The sequence below is a fragment of the Coloeus monedula genome, assembly GCF_965178545.1.
Source record: "Coloeus monedula genome assembly, chromosome: Z".
NCBI lineage: Eukaryota > Metazoa > Chordata > Aves > Passeriformes > Corvidae > Coloeus > Coloeus monedula.
Window position 1 is genome coordinate 80,528,005 of NC_138822.1, and position 20,521 is coordinate 80,548,525.

At 35.3% G+C, this 20,521-nt stretch overlaps 1 protein-coding gene across 3 annotated transcripts in view; it reads left to right on the forward strand.

The window, feature by feature from the left end:
• Positions 1-20,521, forward strand: part of PIK3C3 (phosphatidylinositol 3-kinase catalytic subunit type 3) — a 66,412-nt gene that overhangs the window by 21,899 nt on the left and 23,992 nt on the right. For all 3 annotated transcript variants that reach the window (XM_082302085.1, XM_082302087.1, XM_082302086.1), the window contains 10 exons: positions 231-318; positions 1,530-1,597; positions 4,613-4,718; positions 5,595-5,711; positions 7,240-7,371; positions 9,436-9,564; positions 9,895-9,964; positions 10,536-10,600; positions 12,886-12,970; positions 14,074-14,148. In XM_082302085.1, the coding sequence (XP_082158211.1) occupies positions 231-318; positions 1,530-1,597; positions 4,613-4,718; positions 5,595-5,711; positions 7,240-7,371; positions 9,436-9,564; positions 9,895-9,964; positions 10,536-10,600; positions 12,886-12,970; positions 14,074-14,148 (935 nt within the window). The remainder of the gene's footprint in view (positions 1-230; positions 319-1,529; positions 1,598-4,612; positions 4,719-5,594; positions 5,712-7,239; positions 7,372-9,435; positions 9,565-9,894; positions 9,965-10,535; positions 10,601-12,885; positions 12,971-14,073; positions 14,149-20,521) is intronic.

Here is a 20,521-nt window from a genome sequence, read left to right on the forward strand (position 1 = left end):
TTTTGCTGTTTTCAGGAGCTGCAGAACTGCAGCTGTCAAAGTTGCTGTTCACGCAGTTTGTTCTGAACCAGGGTTGGGATGCTACCTTCAAAGATACTTTTTTTCCAGTTCTCTGAATTTATTATGCTCTGGAAGTGAAATTCATTTCGATTTCCATGCATGCTCCCTGGCCCCCAAGCAAGAACTTTGAAACTTTGAATCATGCCAATTACATGCTTTCCTTTGTGTAGTTCCCAGATTATGAGTCCTATTCCACCTGTTTCTTCTCCACCTCTTACTTCTAAGACAAAAGAGCTTGCAGAAAATGAAAACCTTGATGTAAGTCAGACGATCTACCTTGTATTTATTGTACTTTTCTAGTGACCTGGTACTGTTTCTTGCTTTTGTTTGTGAATGTTTGGATCCTTTGGGTGTATCTTCCTGAATATTTAAAGTGCCCAAAGAATATAAATTAAAAGTAAATGCCATGAAAATAGCAATAGCTTAGCTGATTTTTTTTTACAGGGCGTCTATTTATTTACATGATCACAGTATCCTAAATTGGGGGACTGAAAATTGAACTCTTCATGAAATTAAAGTACTCTTCTGTAAAGGAGAAAATTACTGCAAAGGCTATCGCATACTGATTAGACACTGACAACTGCATGTGTTCGAGGTGTTTTAAAACAGTCTTTTAATAGAAAACAGTTATCCAAATATTTCAATCTCTGCAATCTGTTCTTTCTGTAGCCATATTCTTTGGCATGTCATCTTTTTTGAACCTAAGTGAGACACTGTGTTGATTTACTTCTGCCAAGGACTATATTTGGTTTATGCCAGAAGTAGACAAGTAATAGGAATGGGACTGGAGGAAGGGAAAGATAGAAGGTAAAGATATTTTGAGGGAATTTGATTTTAATCTGATATATGGATTAATTGGTCTTTGAACTAAAGATCCACTCCCTGTTGCAAATTGTTCTATTTGAGTCTTAATATTGCATAGAAAATAAGCCTCAAATTGGGCATATCTGTAAAGATACACAGATTTCTTGCTAGCTGGACTATTACACCTTAAAGAAGCAGCTAAATGCTGTGTATCCTATACAAATTTCTTAAAACATAGAACATCTTCAAGCTTGTTAGATGCTCTGGATACAAAACAGAATGGGAAATCTCTTTGGGGATTGAATTTTACAGCATTTACAGCAAGATGTAATGGCATAGGAAGAAAGAGTAACATAAATAGAAATTACATTAAAGGTTTCTTTTTGGAGAACATTGTGCTTTTTACATGTTGATAAATACATCACTGGAGTAGCAGACCTTTTACTTATAGTGGTGTTGCTGGATTTAAAGTAATATTTAAACTAATATGATTTAAATATTAGGTTGGATTGGACTCAGATTCTAGAAGGGAATATATCTCTCACAACTCTTACATTTACTTGGTGTTTTTCCTTAACTTTGTCTCTCTCTCAGGTGCTTAGATTTCTTTATAACGTTTTTTTGTCTTTTTTGGGTTTTTTTTCCTGTTCTTAAATCCCTTCCAGCAAGACCTTTGCACTTTCTTGATATCACGGGCATGCAAAAATTCCACGTTGGCAAACTACTTGTACTGGTATGTTAGAAACTGTTTATTTATACTGTATCAACATGTAACTGAAATCAAAGCTATAATGCCCAGAAGGTGCTCAGCAAAAGATGACCTGTCTTGAGAGCTTCAGAATCTCAGTTTTTGTCAGGGTGAAGCAGTAGATTTAAAACAACATGCATTTGAACATGGTAATTTATAAAAGGAGGCTTTAAAAATGCAGAAATATGCTTTAATGTTACACAAAAGAAGGCGATGTTTAGTACATTAGGTTACAGTGTTACAAAAAAGCAGCCTAACTGTGTTAAAAGTTTCATTCAAGTTGTCTGTGGTATTGGGGCAGAGATTAAGTTTACCTTTGCGCTGCTTTGCTGTCTGTGTGCTTATGATTTTTTGTGCTTATAATTTGTTGGCTAGAATAATGAAGTTAGGCACTTAAATATTAATAAAAGGTGTATTTTATGAAGGTTCATAAAGCACTGATTTTTTTTGTTGTAACCTAATTTTTTTTTTCCATTTGTGATTATGAGCACAAAAAAAATGTCATTGCATACATGTATTCTTAAGGGTAAGAAGTTGTAATTATTAGGTCATCTATACAGTAGAGAGGTAGGATTGCTTAGCTTTAGGATCTTGTCTCATCTCAGTGGTTTAAGAATTAAATTAGATGCCTGAACTAGTAATCTGCAAGCCTTCCAAGCAAGCATTTGCAGGTAGGAATTTTCTCATTTGAAGCAAGCTGAGATGAGTAGAGCTGTATTGTGTGAAAGTGTCTGCCTGTGTGTGTACTAATGTACAAATACCTGCATGTGCACAATATTCACAGCTATTTACTTGTATATACACATGTATTTTAAAAGCAAGAGCTTAGGTACCTTTTACATGGCTAAACCTAAGTCATATGATTCTCATTTGTAACTTTTGTAGCTGCATCAAATAACTAAAAATGCTAATGCATATGATCATATTTTAGTATGCTGAGAGCATTAACCACAGATAAGCTGTGAATTGGAAACTAAGTGTGATATGTGATGTAAACATAGCAAACTGTTCTTATAAAATTCTTACAAGAAACCTATAAACTATGCTGAGAGACTCTATTTATAACTTTTTAAGTTTTATTGTTTAATTCTTTTTAGTAAGTGGAATTTTAAGACATTTAAGTTCATGACCTATGTACATTTGCAAACAGTAGTTATTTCTGTTGCAGTGGTCAAAGATAATGCTGGGCTTCATTAAAAATTGTTATTAAATATAAATGATTAAAATAATTGCAGGCTGAATTGGTGTGAGTAGAATCCAAGTGCTTAACCTAATCAAATATTCTTCATTAAGATAAGAGTTGGTATCTTAGCTTATTTTCTATCAGGGTAATAGAAACTATTCTCTTGCATTTCGTACAACATCTCAGACACTCAGTCTACAGAAAGTTCAAATGTCCATAACTGAAGTTTTTGACGTATGACTTAAAAAAATTCAACAAAACACCCAAGAAAAGTCTACCAAGACAAAAACTCTAGTCAATTTATTCTTTGTTTTCTTTCCAGACATCTCAATTTCTCAGTGACAAAATACAGATGTTGCAGCCACTGTTTAAGGTGACGTAGCCATAAATCCTCATGGCTGCTGATCAATTGTATGTTTCAACTATCCAGACACAGCATGCACCTGAAATAATCAATGGAAAAAGTACAATAACCCTTGAAAATGAAACCTTGTGTTCAGTCACTTGTCATTGTAAAGCTATCCTGTCCTTTAACAGTGGCCTCAGAAGTCAGTGCTACTGCTTTTTCTGACACCTACCCAAGTATGAAGCATTACTCTTAACTCCTTGTTTCAGGATAGCTTTGAGAAACTGTCCAGGGCTTTTTAAAAAATGAAGATTAAAATGGCACGTTTCAATTCATTACTTCCCCTTTTCCTTGAAGTTTAGATGCACAGACTTTGTAAAATACAGACTTTTACACACGTATTGGTGAGGGAACAGTTTATAACAGTGCATTAGCAAAGCCCTAGAAGGAATCTTTAGTTACAGATTTCATTGGTTATACACATGGAATAAGTTACGTATGCCTTATTTTAGTGGATGTAATATACTGTGTATTTATAAATAAGACTACTCAAATCTGATCAGCTGCACATGACAGACCTCTAGTCTTGTCTCACAGTTATTCTGTCACAAAGAGATTCTGCACAAGTACATAAGGAAGGTGTAATTCTTGATGACAGTGTTAACGTCCAAGAGAATATCCTGAATTAGTCACTTTTGAATCCAAATGCAGTGTTTGAAAATTGACTGAAATGCTAATTTCCTCATTTTTTTAACAGTGTTTATTGTATGTTTTTTCTTTATTATATGTTTATTGCATGTTTTTGCTGGGTAGTATTAGGAGATACATGGGCCAACAGAAAGACAACCTTCAGTACATAGCTACTTTTTTCTTGTCAGTGCTGCAAGTAGAAATTTACACAAAAGCATTCCAAATGACTGCTTAACATCAAAATAAATTTTCAGTATAAGTGTTCCAGATTGTACTATTAAGTTTTGTATCTGATTCATAATTTTAATAATGGAAACTGGCATGTAGACTCTGGAGCTGCTTTAGGAACAATACCTCTCCTTCCACTGTTTCTAATGGAAAAACAGGGAGCAGGTGGGGTGAGATTCTCCTTGTATTGCAGGTACTCTTGAGTAGCAAGTTTGCAGCCACTATATTATGTACAGGTGGTATCACAGTGGAAAACAAGCTCAGTTGTACTTCTTGTCTGGAGTGTTCATAAGATTTGGACTTCAGGCACGTCATCTTTGAGTGATGACACTTTACTGTAAGTGAAAAACCGCAGAAACTTTTAGAGACCCTCCTGATCCAAATGGAATTTGGGGCTGTGCAGTTTGGAAGAGTGCAGCTGTTACTTGAGCTAAAGATCTCATTCAAAGATTGTCTTAATTTTTATCAGGTCTGTAATACAGGGCTACTGTGTTTCACTCAAATTGTGTAGCTCCAAGAGTATGGTATAAATTGGGTTGTTTTTGTGCTGCAGGTATGTAATAGTGGAGTGTGAAGACCAAGATACTCAGCAGAGGGACCCAAAGACTCATGAAATGTACTTAAACGTGATGAGAAGGTTCAGTCAGGCTTTGCTGAAGGTAACGCTTCTGTGTAAGGAAGTATGTAATGGCCTGGGATAGTACTTCATTTAAAAGGTGAAGGTGTCTAAGAGGATGAGTTGGGTTTTTTTGTGTATGTATGTCACATGCTATAATAAAAGCTTCCACTTCCGCTTGAATTTTGAATTTGTAGTAAGCTGAAGAAACTCCCAAAAAGGAAAAGAACAAATTTGAGAACTCTTTTTTTCTCTTTTGCTTGTTCCTGTTAGTAACATACTGGTTCTAAAACCCTCTGCCTTACTTTGGATCTAAAACCTTCTAAAAGCCTTGTGTAATCATTGTGGTTTGTTTACTATTTATTTGTTGGAAACTCTTGTCCTTGAAGTGTGAGTGAAGAGGCCGATCGGGAACTCTGAAACAACAATTGCTGTTCTGTGTGTCGGCAGCAGAGGGTGCTGGAGGAGCGGGGAAAAAAGGAAAACAAAGCTGGAAAAACGTGTGTGAATTGGAAGTTTTGCATTGTAGCAGATATGCAGTCTTCCCTGATTTTCATCTATCTCACACTTAGTGTTACTATTTCCAATTTTAGGGGAGTTACTTGAATCTACGCTTCATAAGAATGTTTCGTACTTATCCTTACTGACTTACTTTGGCTGTGTGAATAGTTTTGTCATGCATGACTGTTCGCTACTGAAATTGTTGAAGCAAATTGAAGTGCACTGTTAGGTCAGATAATTGATTGCCATCTACAGTGACTGTGATTGTGTTTTACAGAAAATACCTTTTGAATTGACAGGAAATTGATCATTATTCACTTAATCTCTTAAAAGCCCAAAGGTCTAAGAAAAACGAATGATTTCTAGATAAAATAATTACGGAACAAGGAACTAATTTTGTTTCTTTTCATTCTCTTAGGGTGATAAGTCTGTCAGAGTTATGCGCTCGCTGTTGGCAGCCCAGCAGACATTTGTAGATCGCTTGGTTCATGTAATGAAGGCAGTGCAGCGTGAAAGTGGGAATCGTAAGAAAAAGGTAACTAAAGGATTGGAAAGCCTGTCTGGCTTGAATTTGACAATGGGTAGGAATGTTAGCCTTTCATTAAAGTTCCTTAGCGCTGAGTTTTATAACAGATGTCCATCATTCTGTACTAATTTTGGTTAACTGTAAGCAAACTTTGGAAAGTTTTTCGTAGTTCAAAGTTCCAATGTGTTTTCAAAGTTTGAAGATAGAAAACAGAAGAGGCCCTTGAGAACACTCTTGGGATATTTTGGCAAAAGAAAGATATGCAAATAATTAAATAGTTGATGATATAACTGAACATGTTGTGGGGGACATGGGAAAGTATCAGGTTATTGTAATGTGTGTAATATGCCAGGATAGATAGTGAAAATCAGTTAGCAGCAAGGTTTTGTTTGTTCCAAGAGCAACAAAACTGTTCTTCTATAAGGTATTTATCAGAACTCTGCTTTCTATTGGGTCTTGAGGAAAAGGCTTTCTATTACACATACATTTGAAGAAACTTTGTCCTTCTTAGCTGAAGTGTTTTGAGTGAACCTGACAAGCGGGTATGGGAAGGAAATGGAAATGTCAGAGGAATTTCTGTTTGTGTATATATTACCTTTTCCTTTGACACATATCAGTATTTTTAAACATGGATGTTTCAGCGTGATGATTTCTTTAAATGTATGGGGTGTATTTATATAGAAAAATAAAACACTTATTAACAAAAGTGACACAACTTGTTTTGTGTATCAGTAACAAAGGCTAAAAGAGGAGGAGGACTTTCCAATTTGTAAGATTCAATTTTCTGCTTGTGCAATACATTGGTAGTGTTCAGCTTATATCCTTTTAGGAAATTTCTGTAGAACTAAGAAACACTTGGCTTTTACTTTCAGACTGCAACCTAGCTAGCAACAATTAACCACTAGAAGTATTCCTAACAGTTGTGGGCCTCTTGGTGTCTGTTTGTGTCTGTTATATTCAGTAAAGGAAAAGGCTAGAGATGTTAATGTGTTCAACCTTTACTATGTAGGACACCAAGTGTAAAGCACTCAAAAATTGATGAGCGTTGTGTTTCTGGTAACTACAGATGTAGGAATGTAGAGCAAGCCTGGAAATCAGATTAGAGCAGGCTATTGGCTATTTGGTTCCTTGGTGATAGGGAATTGCTTGGTGGAATCGAGGGATATAAAGTTTCTGAGTTAGACTTGAATCAATTGCTGAAGCATAACTAACATTTAATTTTGGTATGGAAAACAAATCATCCTGTGGTTTGGGCAGGCAATTTAGAAATTAATTTTTCTAATACTATTATATCTGGAACTTAGAAAATTTCTTGACTGTACTAACACTAGATGGAATATCTCCTTTCTTATTGATATTACTGACAGTAGAGAGTTTTTGTTTTCCTGGATTTTATGAGTGAAGCCTTGATTCTTTGTGCATATAAAGAATTGAATATTTGTTAGTAATGCATCCTTTGTTTATGGACTTTATATATACCTAGTATGTATTTTATGTTTTGTGGGTTTTTTTCTTAAACAAATTTTCATTCTTGTAGAATGAGAGGCTTCAGGCATTGTTAGCTGATAATGAAAAGATGAATTTAGCAGATATGGAACTTATTCCACTTCCTCTGGAACCTCAGGTGAAAATTAAAGGAATAATCCCTGAAAAAGCTACACTCTTCAAGGTAAATGAGATCTTCTGAATAGCTGAAATACAAACAAATCTTGTGAGCACTGGGCTTAGAAACATCAGTTGAAAGATTTAAAGGGACAGAAATAGTCAAGGCAAAATGCAACTGTAGCATGCTCTTAAAGTGGTTAAACAACTCCTTATTTTGTTTTTCAGTTTAAAGTTTTTAACTTTAAAGCAGCTTTTATAAGAGTGATACAGATTATGAAGTTCAGAATTTCCCTGAATTTTGTTCCTGTGTTCAGCAGGAGTACTGCTTTAAGATCAAAATCATGCAAATCAAGGCAGGTGTGCTGTGTCTCATTTAGATCTGTGGTCTGTTCCATTGCTAAATAAAGCTTAAGTTCATAGAGAGTGGAAAGCACTAAGGTGGTCCATTTTATGCAGTTGCAGTGAGTTGACAGGTAAATCCTGTGGCCCCATGATTGGTAAATCCTTAAACCAAACTGTAGCAGCTGCTTGTGACCATAAAACAGCTGATGTAGTGTTGAAAGGGCTGTGGTTATTTTTTTTATTTTACTGCTTGAAATGTAAGTTAATGTTTGCAGTGTAAGTTATTAGCTATGCTCAGTGGTGTTGGACCTTTTTATAACTTTGTGTTCAGTTCCTGTAGGTGACTGCAACCTAATTTTAAGATGACCAAAATTTGCCGTACGAGTCACTCCTACATCCAGGAGGACTTTGCCAGCTAAAAAATTCATACAGGCTGCTGTGACAGCCAGTGTTAATCTGTCATCTGTGATAGGTCCTGAATTTATTATGTGCAGTAGCTTCATAAGGCTGCTTATTATAATTTGACTGTGTTATAATTTGAGTTTACTTAAAATCAGAGGTGAATCTTTTTTGCATAGTTTTATACCAGTTTTAGCTTGCATCTCTCTATACCAAGTTATAGTCCATTTGAAGGATAGGCTTCTGCAGTTGCATGCTCTTGCACCTTTGGTTGGTGGCAACATTGAAAAGATTTTGTCAGGAAAGCAAACTTCTGCAAACTCGAGTCATCGTTTTGTGCGAGTATGATTTAAGATCTGGGGAAAGAATGTGGACAAAAAGATTGCTGGAACAGCAACTGAATGTTTCCTATCAGTAATAATAGCTGAAGTTCCTCAGGACAAATTCAAGGCAGTCTTTTACACATTGGTCTTCTGTAACTATGCAAAAAATGTAGGACCAAAAACATGAGAAGTAATTTGTTTCAAAATCAGATTTTTTTCTTCTCCTGATTCTGAAAGCTCAAATAGTTCCATTTAATATCTCATTCTAGCCTATGGGATAAAAACCAAACAGACTTAAAAAAGGGAATAATTATTAATTTTTGGTGCTCTTGGACATCACATTAGCTTTTGTAGGACTATGTAAAGAATAATTTTGCCTTTATTTATGGAATGTAATGATTTTGGAATACCAGTATGAAAATCTAATCCAACTGCTCAATATTAAACTCTGTATCCTCAATTATTTTTGTTTGGTTTGCTTTGGAGGGAAGTGACTGGGTCAGTTGCAATAGACTGTATCATTCATGTAGGTAATTGATCCCCTTTGACCCATTTTATGCAGAAAAATTGCAAACAATTAAATGGGCTTTCTCAAACAATAAGGTAAAAAGGCATTTTTGCTTTTGCTAAATAGATTAAGGAAGCAATTAATTGTTTAAGATGACTTGCCCCTAGGAGTTCTTTCTTCCTTATCCTATAACTGTGTCTCTTTTTGATCTGATCAGTTTAAATTTGTTTTGTTGTGACCTTTTGCATGGTACTTCTTTGTTGATTGTAATTACATGCACGCAGAAAAAAAAATGAATACTTCTGTCCTTTCCTCTTCTGCTACTGTGGTGGTGCAGGAGGGGAGAATGTATCCTTGATAAAAAAGGAACAAAAGTATTAAAGTATTTTTCTTTTTAAAATGCAGTTACACTTTCGGTGAGTGGAAATTGGTACTCTCTTAACAGCTGAGGCAGCACAAATACAATGCAAATACTTGCATTTCTGAGCTCCATTGTAGCAATGTGTTAATATGACCACTGCTGTGAACCAGCTTAGTAGAATATTTCTTTTTCCAGAGTGCCTTAATGCCTGCTCAGTTGTTCTTCAAGACAGAAGATGGAGGCAAATATCCTGTAATTTTTAAGCATGGTGATGATTTACGTCAAGATCAACTTATTCTTCAGATTATTTCACTCATGGATAAGGTGAGACTTATCAGTTGACATCTTTGTCGTCCTGTTTTCTTGATTTTCCTTGTCAAAAGCAAGACTTGTTAAACTGTGTTAATGCAGCTTATATTGCTAATATGTTCCAGAGTTCTCAGATCTCGGTGGCTTTTTTCTTTTCTTTATAGACATACAATTACCCTGTGTAGATTAAGGAAAAAAAAAAAAAAGAATTGCCAAACAGGCTTTCACTCATTATCAGTTTCAGTGAATAACAGTGGAGATCAATGTCCTGTACACATCCTTTTAGTAATAGAATCTGCCTTTCTGTTGCATTCATCTTTGCCTTTGTATATTGCTTTTTTCCAGCTGTTAAGGAAAGAGAATCTGGATTTGAAGTTGACGCCCTATAAAGTGCTGGCAACTAGTACGAAACATGGTATGAATACGTTTATTTCCTAGAAATACAGTATGGAGAAGAATATCTTCCCTGTGTTCTTAGTGTGTAAAAACTCTTGTTACAGTGTAAGCCATGGAAGTAAACAGTCTGAGGCACCACACCTATTCCATAGGTGACTCAAACATTTTCATAAAAGGAGCCTGGTCTGGATTTAGGAGTATGTGACAATGTAGTTATCGATCTTTGCTGCTGGCTTTCTGTGTTATCATGAACAAATAACACTCTTATTTAGAGATCTTTGCATGAAATGGAGGAGAAAAAAATATCAAACTTAGCTACTTTTGGATACATTCTGGATAAATATTTAGGAAAACCTTCAATTTACTTTAATCATCTCTTATCCTGAAAATTTGTAACAACACACCTTTTGCAAGTTAATTTGGTGTTAATGACAAGTTGTTTTAAAAATATTGAAAGCAGGAGATTGGAACATGGGAAAAAAGTGAGGTTTTTTGCCTATGAGAAGCAGTGGAATGACTGTGTATTAGTTCTGTCCATTCATAAACATGTATTACAGAGTAGCTTGAAAGTTGGCTGTTTTCTGTCACAGGTTTCATGCAGTTTATTCCGTCAGTACCAGTTGCAGAAGTTCTTGCTACTGAGGAAACTATACAGGTAGGTGATGGGGGAGTTGTAAATTGTCTTCTGATCAAACAGTGTGAGCTGAAGGCTTAGATCTTGTGCAAAATTCTTTCAGTCTCTCAGGTGATTCTTCGGTCTGTTAGAAGACATATTACAGCTGGAAACATTTTATTACATATTACAGCAGATGTTTAACTTTAAAAAGGTGTACATAAATGATCACTTGAGTGTCTCATGTTCTAAAAGTAGCACTATTTAAATAAATTACAATGGAGTTTAGTTATGATATTGAAATCCCAGCTTTGTCGTAATGATGAGTGGAATACACCTGACACATTTTTCTGCATGTTTTCAGGATGTTTGTCTTTCATTCATTACTTTTGACATTGTCAAAATTAATTTTGATTAATTTTTTTATTTTTTGGATGAAACAACTAAATAATTCGTTAATATAATTTCTGAAGCTTGTTTTCCTGCAAAAGTGGATGTATAGGTGCTGTAACTTGGTTTTGTTAGCAGATTTTCTTAATTCTCATGGAGTTGAGTGGAGACACATAACTAAATAGTAGCACACAAAACTTACTGGTTTCAAGCACAGCACATAAGCTAGGTAGCAGAGCTCAGCTGGTTGAGATAAACACAGCTGGATAAAAACATACCAAATTGCTATATGAGGTGAGTAGCTGATAGGTTTTTTAATGAAAATAGAGCATATTTATTTGGATTTGATTTTTCATGGTAATTTTTTTCTTTTTTGTGAATGGTACTGAAGTTTGTATTTGTTTGTAGCTCAGTAACTGTGAGCCAAAGCAAACTAGCTGCAGCTCCTGTGAACTATATCTGTTAAAAATATGAAGATTTAAATTGTTTATCATTTTTCATTATCATTTTTTTAACAAATAAGCTTACCGAACACTTAACGACAGTAATGCTTATCACTGGTCAATGACCAGCAGCAAGTTGCTTAAGTTGTTTTTTTATCTTTCAATTCCACAGAGGTTGTGATAAGGTACATCTGCGCAGTCAATAATCTCACAGATTGTAAAGTGCTTTCTTGACAATCCTTTGTAATCTTGGAAGTGTACTATTCATAATTCAGTCCATTACATGTTTTTATAAAATAGTGTGTTTAGAAATGCCTGTGAAACTGTTATTTTTCAATTACTTAAGGCATCATATTATGACTGGAAATAGGTGCCCTATTGTTTCAGTTGCTGTGCTGACATAAGGAGCAATATTCCTGTGAAGAATTATTAATCTAAGTAATGTGCCAAAAGAATGAGATTTCCTGTGCTGGGGCATGATTAATGTAGCTGGGCATTGTAGGCCAAGGAAATGAAAAGTAATTGAACACTTTTAGGTATTGTGGAAGTTTGGTTCACTCTTTATGAATGTTCATTTTGGATTTCACAGCTGTTCTAGTAAAGATGAGCACTGTATATAAATATTAATTACTAAAAGATTTAAAGCAATTAGTCCAGGACTGCCTGGTAAAACGCACACCTGCAGGAAAGAAAAGGTGTTTTGATGTTTCAATGTTACTTACCTTTATCAACAACCTTAAAATTAAAGTTCATGTTTTAGAAGTTCATTGACATAATTGTCTTAATTTTTCATTATGATTTTAGTCACATACCATTCAGGGGACTACCATGTTCCTCTTAGAGTGCTTCCTTAGATTTTGCTTACTGGAAGAAACTTTGCTTAGGCTTGGATATAATTGAGTTTTCTGTTAATCAAGAAGGTTAAAAGTTTTCTTACGGCTGATGGGAGGACTGTTTTGCCCTGTCCACATTTCACAGGACATTTGAGTTTTCCATTTGATGACTTAGGCTTATTTTCTTTCTAAACTCAGTAGCAGCAGTTGGTTTTATTGAGGAATAGGGAGATATATAAGGATGATAAACCTTGTAAGAGCATGTTGCCCAAATGTAATTATAAAGCAGGACTGTTAATCCTGTTTTAGTTTTTGTTGATATGACCTAAACAGTTTGCTTTGGAAGTATTGTCACTCATAGTTACTGATCAGTTACTTTTCAGTTCACTGTTAATTTTCTGAAACACTTACTAAAGGAAACTGCTTTTCAATTTCTGTGTCAAGTATAAGAATGTGATGATTGAGACAGAATATAAATAAAGTGATATTAAATTAGATCTTGCTAGGTGTTTTGGGGGGGGTTGTTAGTTTAACAGATTGTAATAAGGGCCATGTGTGGTCTTGATTTAAGTATTGTTTTTTTCTAAAGACCCAGTTTCATATCATGTGTGTATGAAGTAACTAATGGAATAAATAAATATCTTCATGGCATTCTCTCCAGAACTTCTTCAGGAAACATGCCCCTAGTGAGACTGGCCCTCATGGAATCAGCGCAGAAGTGATGGACACGTATGTTAAGAGCTGTGGTGAGTTACAGTCTAACAGCTGGTAACTTCTTAGGTGAAGTCTGAGGTGGATGAGGTGTTAAGATATTTCAGTTTAGGTGACTGCAGACAGGGCACTGTGCATGTGCTTGCTGTCAGAAGTCCTGTGAAAAGAATAATTTTGAGCCTGGCATGTTACACACAAGCCTGCTCTTTGTGGTTCTTGAAGGAGAGTATGAGTTAAATACTCTCTGCTTCTAGCAATAATCTTACCTCTGCCCACTCTGCATTGTGAGTTGGGGTCTTCAGAATGCAGGGACATGTTAAGCATTTAGATAATGATAAATCATCTGTATCAAAATTCTAATTCGTTTTGAAAACATAAGGTGTTTTGAGGGCTGTGGTTACATTTGTATGACAAGGAAAAATGGTAGTGTAGTTCATGTTCAGTATACTGATGGCCATGTTAAAATACCACATTTGCTGTCTATAAAATTAAAAAAGACTTCCATTCTAACAAAAAAAAAAAAAAGATTATTCAGGTGTGACTCCACAATATCTTTTCCTTTGCCTTTCTCTTTCTGATGGTGCACTCTTCAGAGCTGCTTCAAACTCTTCTGGTTAGTGGGTAAAAGCAACAATTAAAACAGTTTGCTCTTTGTCACTGCTGATCTTGTGAATGCTGCTGACATGTATATCCAGGCTCATATCAATGCCTGTTGCCTGTTTACAGTGGCCTTAAAATATCTTCAGTTCAGAACATACACATTCACTTTGCTCAGAATATTTCACCTTTCTTTGAAGTACCTTAATCCCAATATTGAAAGAATTTAGTCTTTTAGGGTTAGTTATGTAATTGTATAGTAAATAATTGTATAGTAAGAAATTAGGTAATTGTATAGTAAGAAATTAAAATCTAGGCAGTACAGAATAAGTTTCAGAGTTTTATTACTTCAAATATTCTTCATAGTGCTGATAATCTTGATTATTCTTCGCCAGCACCACTCCTGCCCTGAGTGTCTGTGGTATATTTATTGCTAGTGAACTAGAGCTAAGATAATGTAATATGCTGCTGTTAATTGTGTGGAACTTGTTGCTCTCCAGGAAAGGTACTTATATTGATGTTTACAATTTACTTGTTACAGCTGGTTATTGTGTGATTACTTACATCCTTGGAGTTGGAGATAGACATCTGGATAATCTGTTGCTAACAAAAACAGGTAATTCTTTTTAGCAGTATAATTTTATATCCACAGTTGTTTAATTTCTAATGTGTTGCATTTTCCTTGTGAATATAACCCACTGAGTACTGCAGACTAGATTATATTTTAAAATGTAAGTTATATTGTCTCATTTAAGGTAATATTTGCTCCAGTGTGTAAGAAGAAGATGATTTCTTAACTAGAGGAAATGAAGGATGTGAAAATAAAGCTACTTCAACTATTATAATCACTGTTTTGGGATAGAGGGAGTTTCAAGTGTTTTCATTGAAAATGAGTTCATGTGTAGCTGCATGAGCTTCACAAAGTTTTGACAAATAACAATTCTTATAGGGGAATGTCTTTTTGAATTTTTGTTCGGCTTATTTTTACTTGCTTGCTTACTTTTGAATTACCGCTTCCCTAGGAGTTCTGATTGCTTGAATACCTTCATTACATAGTGGTGGAGAATTAAGAGTTGTGGTTAAGTGTTTATTATGAAGCGAAACATTTATTGAATGAGAAACATTTAAATAAAAAATGTTATTTGGAAAAAGAGACCATCCACGTGGAATGTTTGTTAGTTACAGGTAAAGCTGAAGCATATACTGCTTTTCACCATGATAGTCTGTCTGAAAGAGCAAAAGATGAACAACTGGCTGTGATTAGGGTAAAAGGTCTTGCTCTAAGCTCATGGGGGAACAACTAAAGCATGGGTGTTTTACCTTAGCTGTTAGAAAATGTAGAAACAGTCATTTAAAGATCTGTCTTGAGAGGTCTCATTTATCTGTGGTGGTGGATATAAATCTTTTCATAGCAGGCTCTGCTTGCGTGCCGAGAGTAATAGCTTAGTGTTTTGATTTGGGGTAAAGTGCGTCTTACCTGTCTGTGTTAAGAAGTAAGGTGCAGTTGCTTTGCTGGAAGAATTTGGGGAGTACAGCAGAGGGCAGTGCAGATCCATGGTACATTCCAAGTCTGAAAACCTGTGCTCTGTCACAAACTGAGAGCTGTCGTGAGCTATCAAGAGAAATTGTAATGTTCCTTATGTTCCAAGTACAATAAAGACTTGCTACCAAGGCTTGCTTCTTGCTACTGAGAATGCTTTAGCCTTAAGTTGGAAAAAGCTAATTTCATTCTTAAAGAATCATGCTCCAAGTACCTCCTTCAAAATTATATGTCTCTATATACATGCTTTCTTGATGATACTTATTTAATGAATTGAAGGTTTCCAGTAGGCTAAAGAATGCTGGGTACCACCTGTGGGTTCACATATTTCTTATATATGATTACATTTTTTTTGGCTCAACCTTGCAGTTTGGTGAATGTAGCCACATCTGTTAAGACTCCTTCCAACAGAATTGGTGCATCACCTTGTAACATACAGATGTCTGTGCTTATATTAGATACAGTATAATTTAAATATTAAGCAATGGATACTGAAGTTCATAGAAACAAATTTTTTCCTACACATTAGAAATTTTTTTGCATGAGATGTCAGTTATCTAATTAAATAATTTCTGCTGTCTTTCATTACTCTTTTATGCCTATAGTTCTAGAAATTGAGTGACTTTTTTTGTAGTAGTAGTCTTAAACAAGACATCTAGATTTTCAGGTTTTTAAGTGCTGTATCATTATACTTCAAGGACAGCTGTAAAAGTGTGTTTGGAAAGAGATGTGGGGAACCTTCAGTCAAAACATCCTTATCTGTCAGTAATGTTAAAAATTACAGAAAATACTTGTATCAGTTTCATAAATGTGCCTTGGCTGGTGACCTAAAGGTCACATTACATAGTAAGTATTGCATGATAGGGATATTTATTTTCTCTGAAAACTTTGAACATTCTACTTCTCCTGGAGACAAAATGCATTATCAATTGCTCTGTGGTTTAATATCTTGTTTCCAAATCTGTAGCAGATACTACTGTGACTTGTAAATAACAAGACACTATTTTTCAGCTTTGTGCCCAGGTTTAGGCAACATCAGTGCCTCCTTTTAGGATTACAGACTGATTTATTTATTGAAGCTGGCATCTGGTTTAACAGCTAATGTTCCTTTACTTGCCTTGGAAGGAAGATCTCGCTGGTTGTGAAACTGGATTGTGATATACGAGGTATAGCATGTTCAGTTAACTTCCATGGAATATCCACAGGGCTAGTATATTGCAATTATGCCATGCCTTCCCCTGAAAACACTTTGTTCTGCAGTTCTTATGTTCTCTGATTTGATTGTAGAGTCAGCATCTAGGTACTAACAAAATACCCAGATACGGATGTCTTCATATCTGCTAAGCCTTTTGTAAATGCAAGGCAGTTAGTACAGTCATAAGTAGAGTTAGAAAGTATTTCAACTTTCATAGATAAGTGAAGTCCCCTGTCCCATTAGAGTATCTTAATAATTTCAACTTGCTTTATAAACATGCAAAGGTCCATAAGTTTTCACAAAGGTCCAGGCTATGTGTAGATATTTTAGGATATCCTAGACATTCAAATGTGTTTCTTGAGTAGCAGTGACTTTGTATGCTTACTCTCACCCTAGTGATGGCCAGCTTATCTTTCAGTAACCTTTGGTCACCTGCATGAAAATTCAAGTTCCCAGTATGAGTTCCCAAAGTACAGGGGTTTTGATCTGAGCCGTACACTTGAAATTGCTCTATACCAGGAGGGAAAATTGCTACATGGATAAAATGAGGTTATTGATATCTAAGAGCAGGTCAAAGACTGGGTGCTCAGAACTTGAAAACCACATTTGCTTTTGGCATCGTGTAAATAGAGAAAGAACTGGGCTGTCTTCTAATCCTTAGAGGTAGAAGTGTGGTCTTTCTTCAGTGTGAAGTACACCAGTTGACACCACATTTATTCTTCAGTCTTGCTTAGAGAGCGTTGTCAGGTAAAACAGCAAGGACCTGAACAGATTCATGTGTGAAATGACACCATGTGTTTGTACTTCCTGTTTTTCAGTCAAAAAAATCTATCCCAGAGCAGGTTTGAAGATGGTACAAATGGAAAACCTGTAGGATTCAAATGTTCACTCTGTATCAATACTTAGACAAGTACATTGTTAAATATATTTATTAATGTTACAAAATACTGTAGTATGTAAAATACAATTTTTAAAGATTTTTTTACATGTTACTGGTCTTGATAGAGGGACATCCTTATTTTTAAAAAAATGAAAACTAATGCATACTTTTGTCCTTCAGATTTCTCTCTGGAATTCCATTTTCTGTGGTGCTTATTGCAAGAAGAACATAACCTTTTAGCTTTTGATCTGCTAAAACACTTTCTCTTCCAGGTAGCTTGAACAGCATTTGTCATCTAGGAACATATATATCAGACTTATTTTTTTCTTATAATATGCCTGAATGGAAGGCATTTTGAGAATGGACAGCTTGGGGGAGAGAGGTGGGTTATATATAATGCTTAAGACAAGCTGGGCTCTTACCAGTTACATGGGGGACAATGATAAACTTTACATCCATCTGTTGCTGCATACTGACTTTGAAACCTCTATCCTGAATAAGTTCTTAAAAATTCACATTACTTTCATTGTTGTGTACTCTTGGAAAAGTTGTAAGATGCTGCTGATGAAAATTATCAAAATGAATTAGGCATTCTGATTTTTTCATCATGCCAATGCTCTGTTAGCAAAAGAGAAATTTTGACAGTAGCATCAGAATTTCCTGGGAAAGCCAGAAAAACACCCCATCCATCCAGTCGTTTTCATCAGAGGAGTTTTTATCCTATTGCTTCAAATTTAAAATAGGAATTCAGTTAAAATAATCACTAAACTGTACATTTTTTGTATAGGCCAAGTTAAAATAATAGTGGTGCTTGAGAGTTACAGAAAAAATAGTGAAATTCTGGAGGGTTTTGTGTTTCCGTTTGTTGGGGTTTTTTTTTGTTCTTCCCTAACAATGGGAACACAGTAGTTTGAAATAATTTGCTTTTTTATTGTTAAGAGACAACTGCCACCAGAATTACTTTATTTCAGTAATTGCATCTAATTTACTTTGTTATCTGCATTTTGTTTAAGGTTTTCAGAGTTCTGTCTGGTTTTCAGTAGCTTTTCCTAGCAAAATGAAACAATTGCTCTGCTGCTCTATAGGAAGTTTCTCCTGTATTAAAATCTAGGTATTAACAGTGAAAGTGGTGGACAAATCACCCTCTCCACATGCAGACAGGTGTTACTGGCTGTTGCAAGCACCAGGTATCAATTTTTAGTCTTTACAGGTCCATGGTTCACTTAATCAACGATCACTCTCAAGGCTGAAAGGAAGTCACATGGACTTTGAAATCCCTGATGCCCTGACTGGTAGTCAGAGTAACTTCCATGTTTCGTGCCATTTCCTTGAAGTAACCAGTGGCCTGTCCTCTTTATTCCCTATGTTAGAAAACCAGGTGGTGAGTGGAAAAAGGTAGTCAAACTCATAGAATAAAATAATTAAAAAAAAAAAAAGCTCAAAAGTACCCAACAGTATCAGCTTTTACATTTTGATTTAAATGATTTTATATGTCCATGCTGTTTAGTCCTGGAAGCTTCTCATTCTCTTACAGTCAGTAAATGCCTTGTGTCTTGCTTTTTCTACAGTAAAATAAATGGGGAGTGCAGGATGATTTCTAGTGCACTGTTTTAAAAGATGAGATCTGTTTCACCTGTTGTCTTAAGTAACTCCTGGTTTTAGTTTAAATCATGACTGAATCAAAAAAACCCTCACCTTTATGATTTAGCAGTCATTTAGCAGTATTAAATCAAAGCAGAGGTCCAGTTTTGTCTGTAATTTATAGGAATGTCTGAAGATTAGGAGCCCTTTAAAGTAAGATTTAATAAATCTGAAGAAGTTTGGTCATGGTAAAACATGATGGTCTAAGAGATAGAAGTGTGTGTGTTATGACACATTGTTACTGAAGGCAGGACATGTAATTGCTTTGTAAAACAGTAGTTCAAAGCCTTTAGGAAAAGCAGTGTGGCACCAAGTTCACATGAAGGCTGTAGTACTGGGAGGATAGGTGTTTACTGTATATAAGTACCATTATATGAGTATGACCTGTTACAGGGAGGTAACTGATACAGGTTGTAGAGAGGCTGTCCCTGGGGATACTCAGGAACTGTCTGGACATGGCCCTGGCTAAGGCACCTGAGTGTCTCTGCTCAACCAGGAGGCTGGGCCAGGTGTCCTCCAGAGGTCCCCTTATTCTTGCAGTTGGTTTTATGCTCGGTAAGAATTGTCACATTCATTAATATAATGAAAGTGGAATATTCAGTGTTACATCCTGATAGAAATGGTACTTGAGATGATCACTTCATATACTTGCAAGCTTTTTATCTTAGAATTAAAAAAATTATTATCATTGAGTTTGTTAACTTGATAAATTTATTATTTATTAAAAAAATAAGAATATAAGCATCACCTAATTTTCCTAGTGAACTAGCCAATTTAATTTGTCCAAAGCAGGCTTGTTTTTTACTTTTCAGTTGTTAAGTCCTCGAGGGTAACATGAGTCAGGTTTCTCTGTAGAAATCTCTAGACCTGCAGTGCTCCCTCGGGCTGCTCCTGGTGTAGCAGCTTTTGACAGGCACCAGGGAGAGCCTTTTGTCCCTGTTCTGTAACATGGTGTGCTGGCTTAATTGATCTTGCAGGAGCTGGATTAAAATTAGTCAAGTTTGTGTTTAGTACACAGGTTTTAAATGTTTTATATAAATTTATTTAAATATGAGCTTGTACATAGCTTTTGAGTCAGCCTAAAAATCAGCTGAATTTTGAAGTACAGCTAGGAAAGCTATAATGTTAATGCAGGATGGCCTCATCTCTCTTTCTAAGTGTCTATCACTCAATTGTTGAAATATTTTTGAATGTTTTAGATGTCTTTGTTACCAATGTAAATTATTAATTATCATCTTTTATTCCCTATCTCCAAAGAAAACTGAAAAAAAAAAAATATTTACTGCTATAAGAGTTACTGTTTTATTCAAAATGTTGTCCCTTGACTCTTCAAGGTGGCAGGTTTGAATAACTGAACAGAAAGCAGGTCCCCAAAACTTTTTAGTTAAAGATTTTTTCTAGCTTAATGATGGAAGGGTTCTATATGTGGTTGCTTCAAAAAGTTGGTGTACAAAAATGAGCTCTAAAAGAGTCTCCTCTACAAGCCCAGAAGAAATGTATTGAAGGAAGGTGCTTTTTTTATAGCAGTTAGTTATGCAAAATGTAATGGTTGTGGCATTTATCAATCAGCAAATACTTTGCCTCTTGTTCAGGATCCTTGTGATCTCTCTTTGAAATTGGACTGTTGTGGAATTCGTTTCTTGGATTGAAGAAGAGTGCTTATGACAGATCTCAAGCAGCCTTTTCTATTCATACTACATTATTATTCAATGAAAGAGTCAGAGGGGTGATTA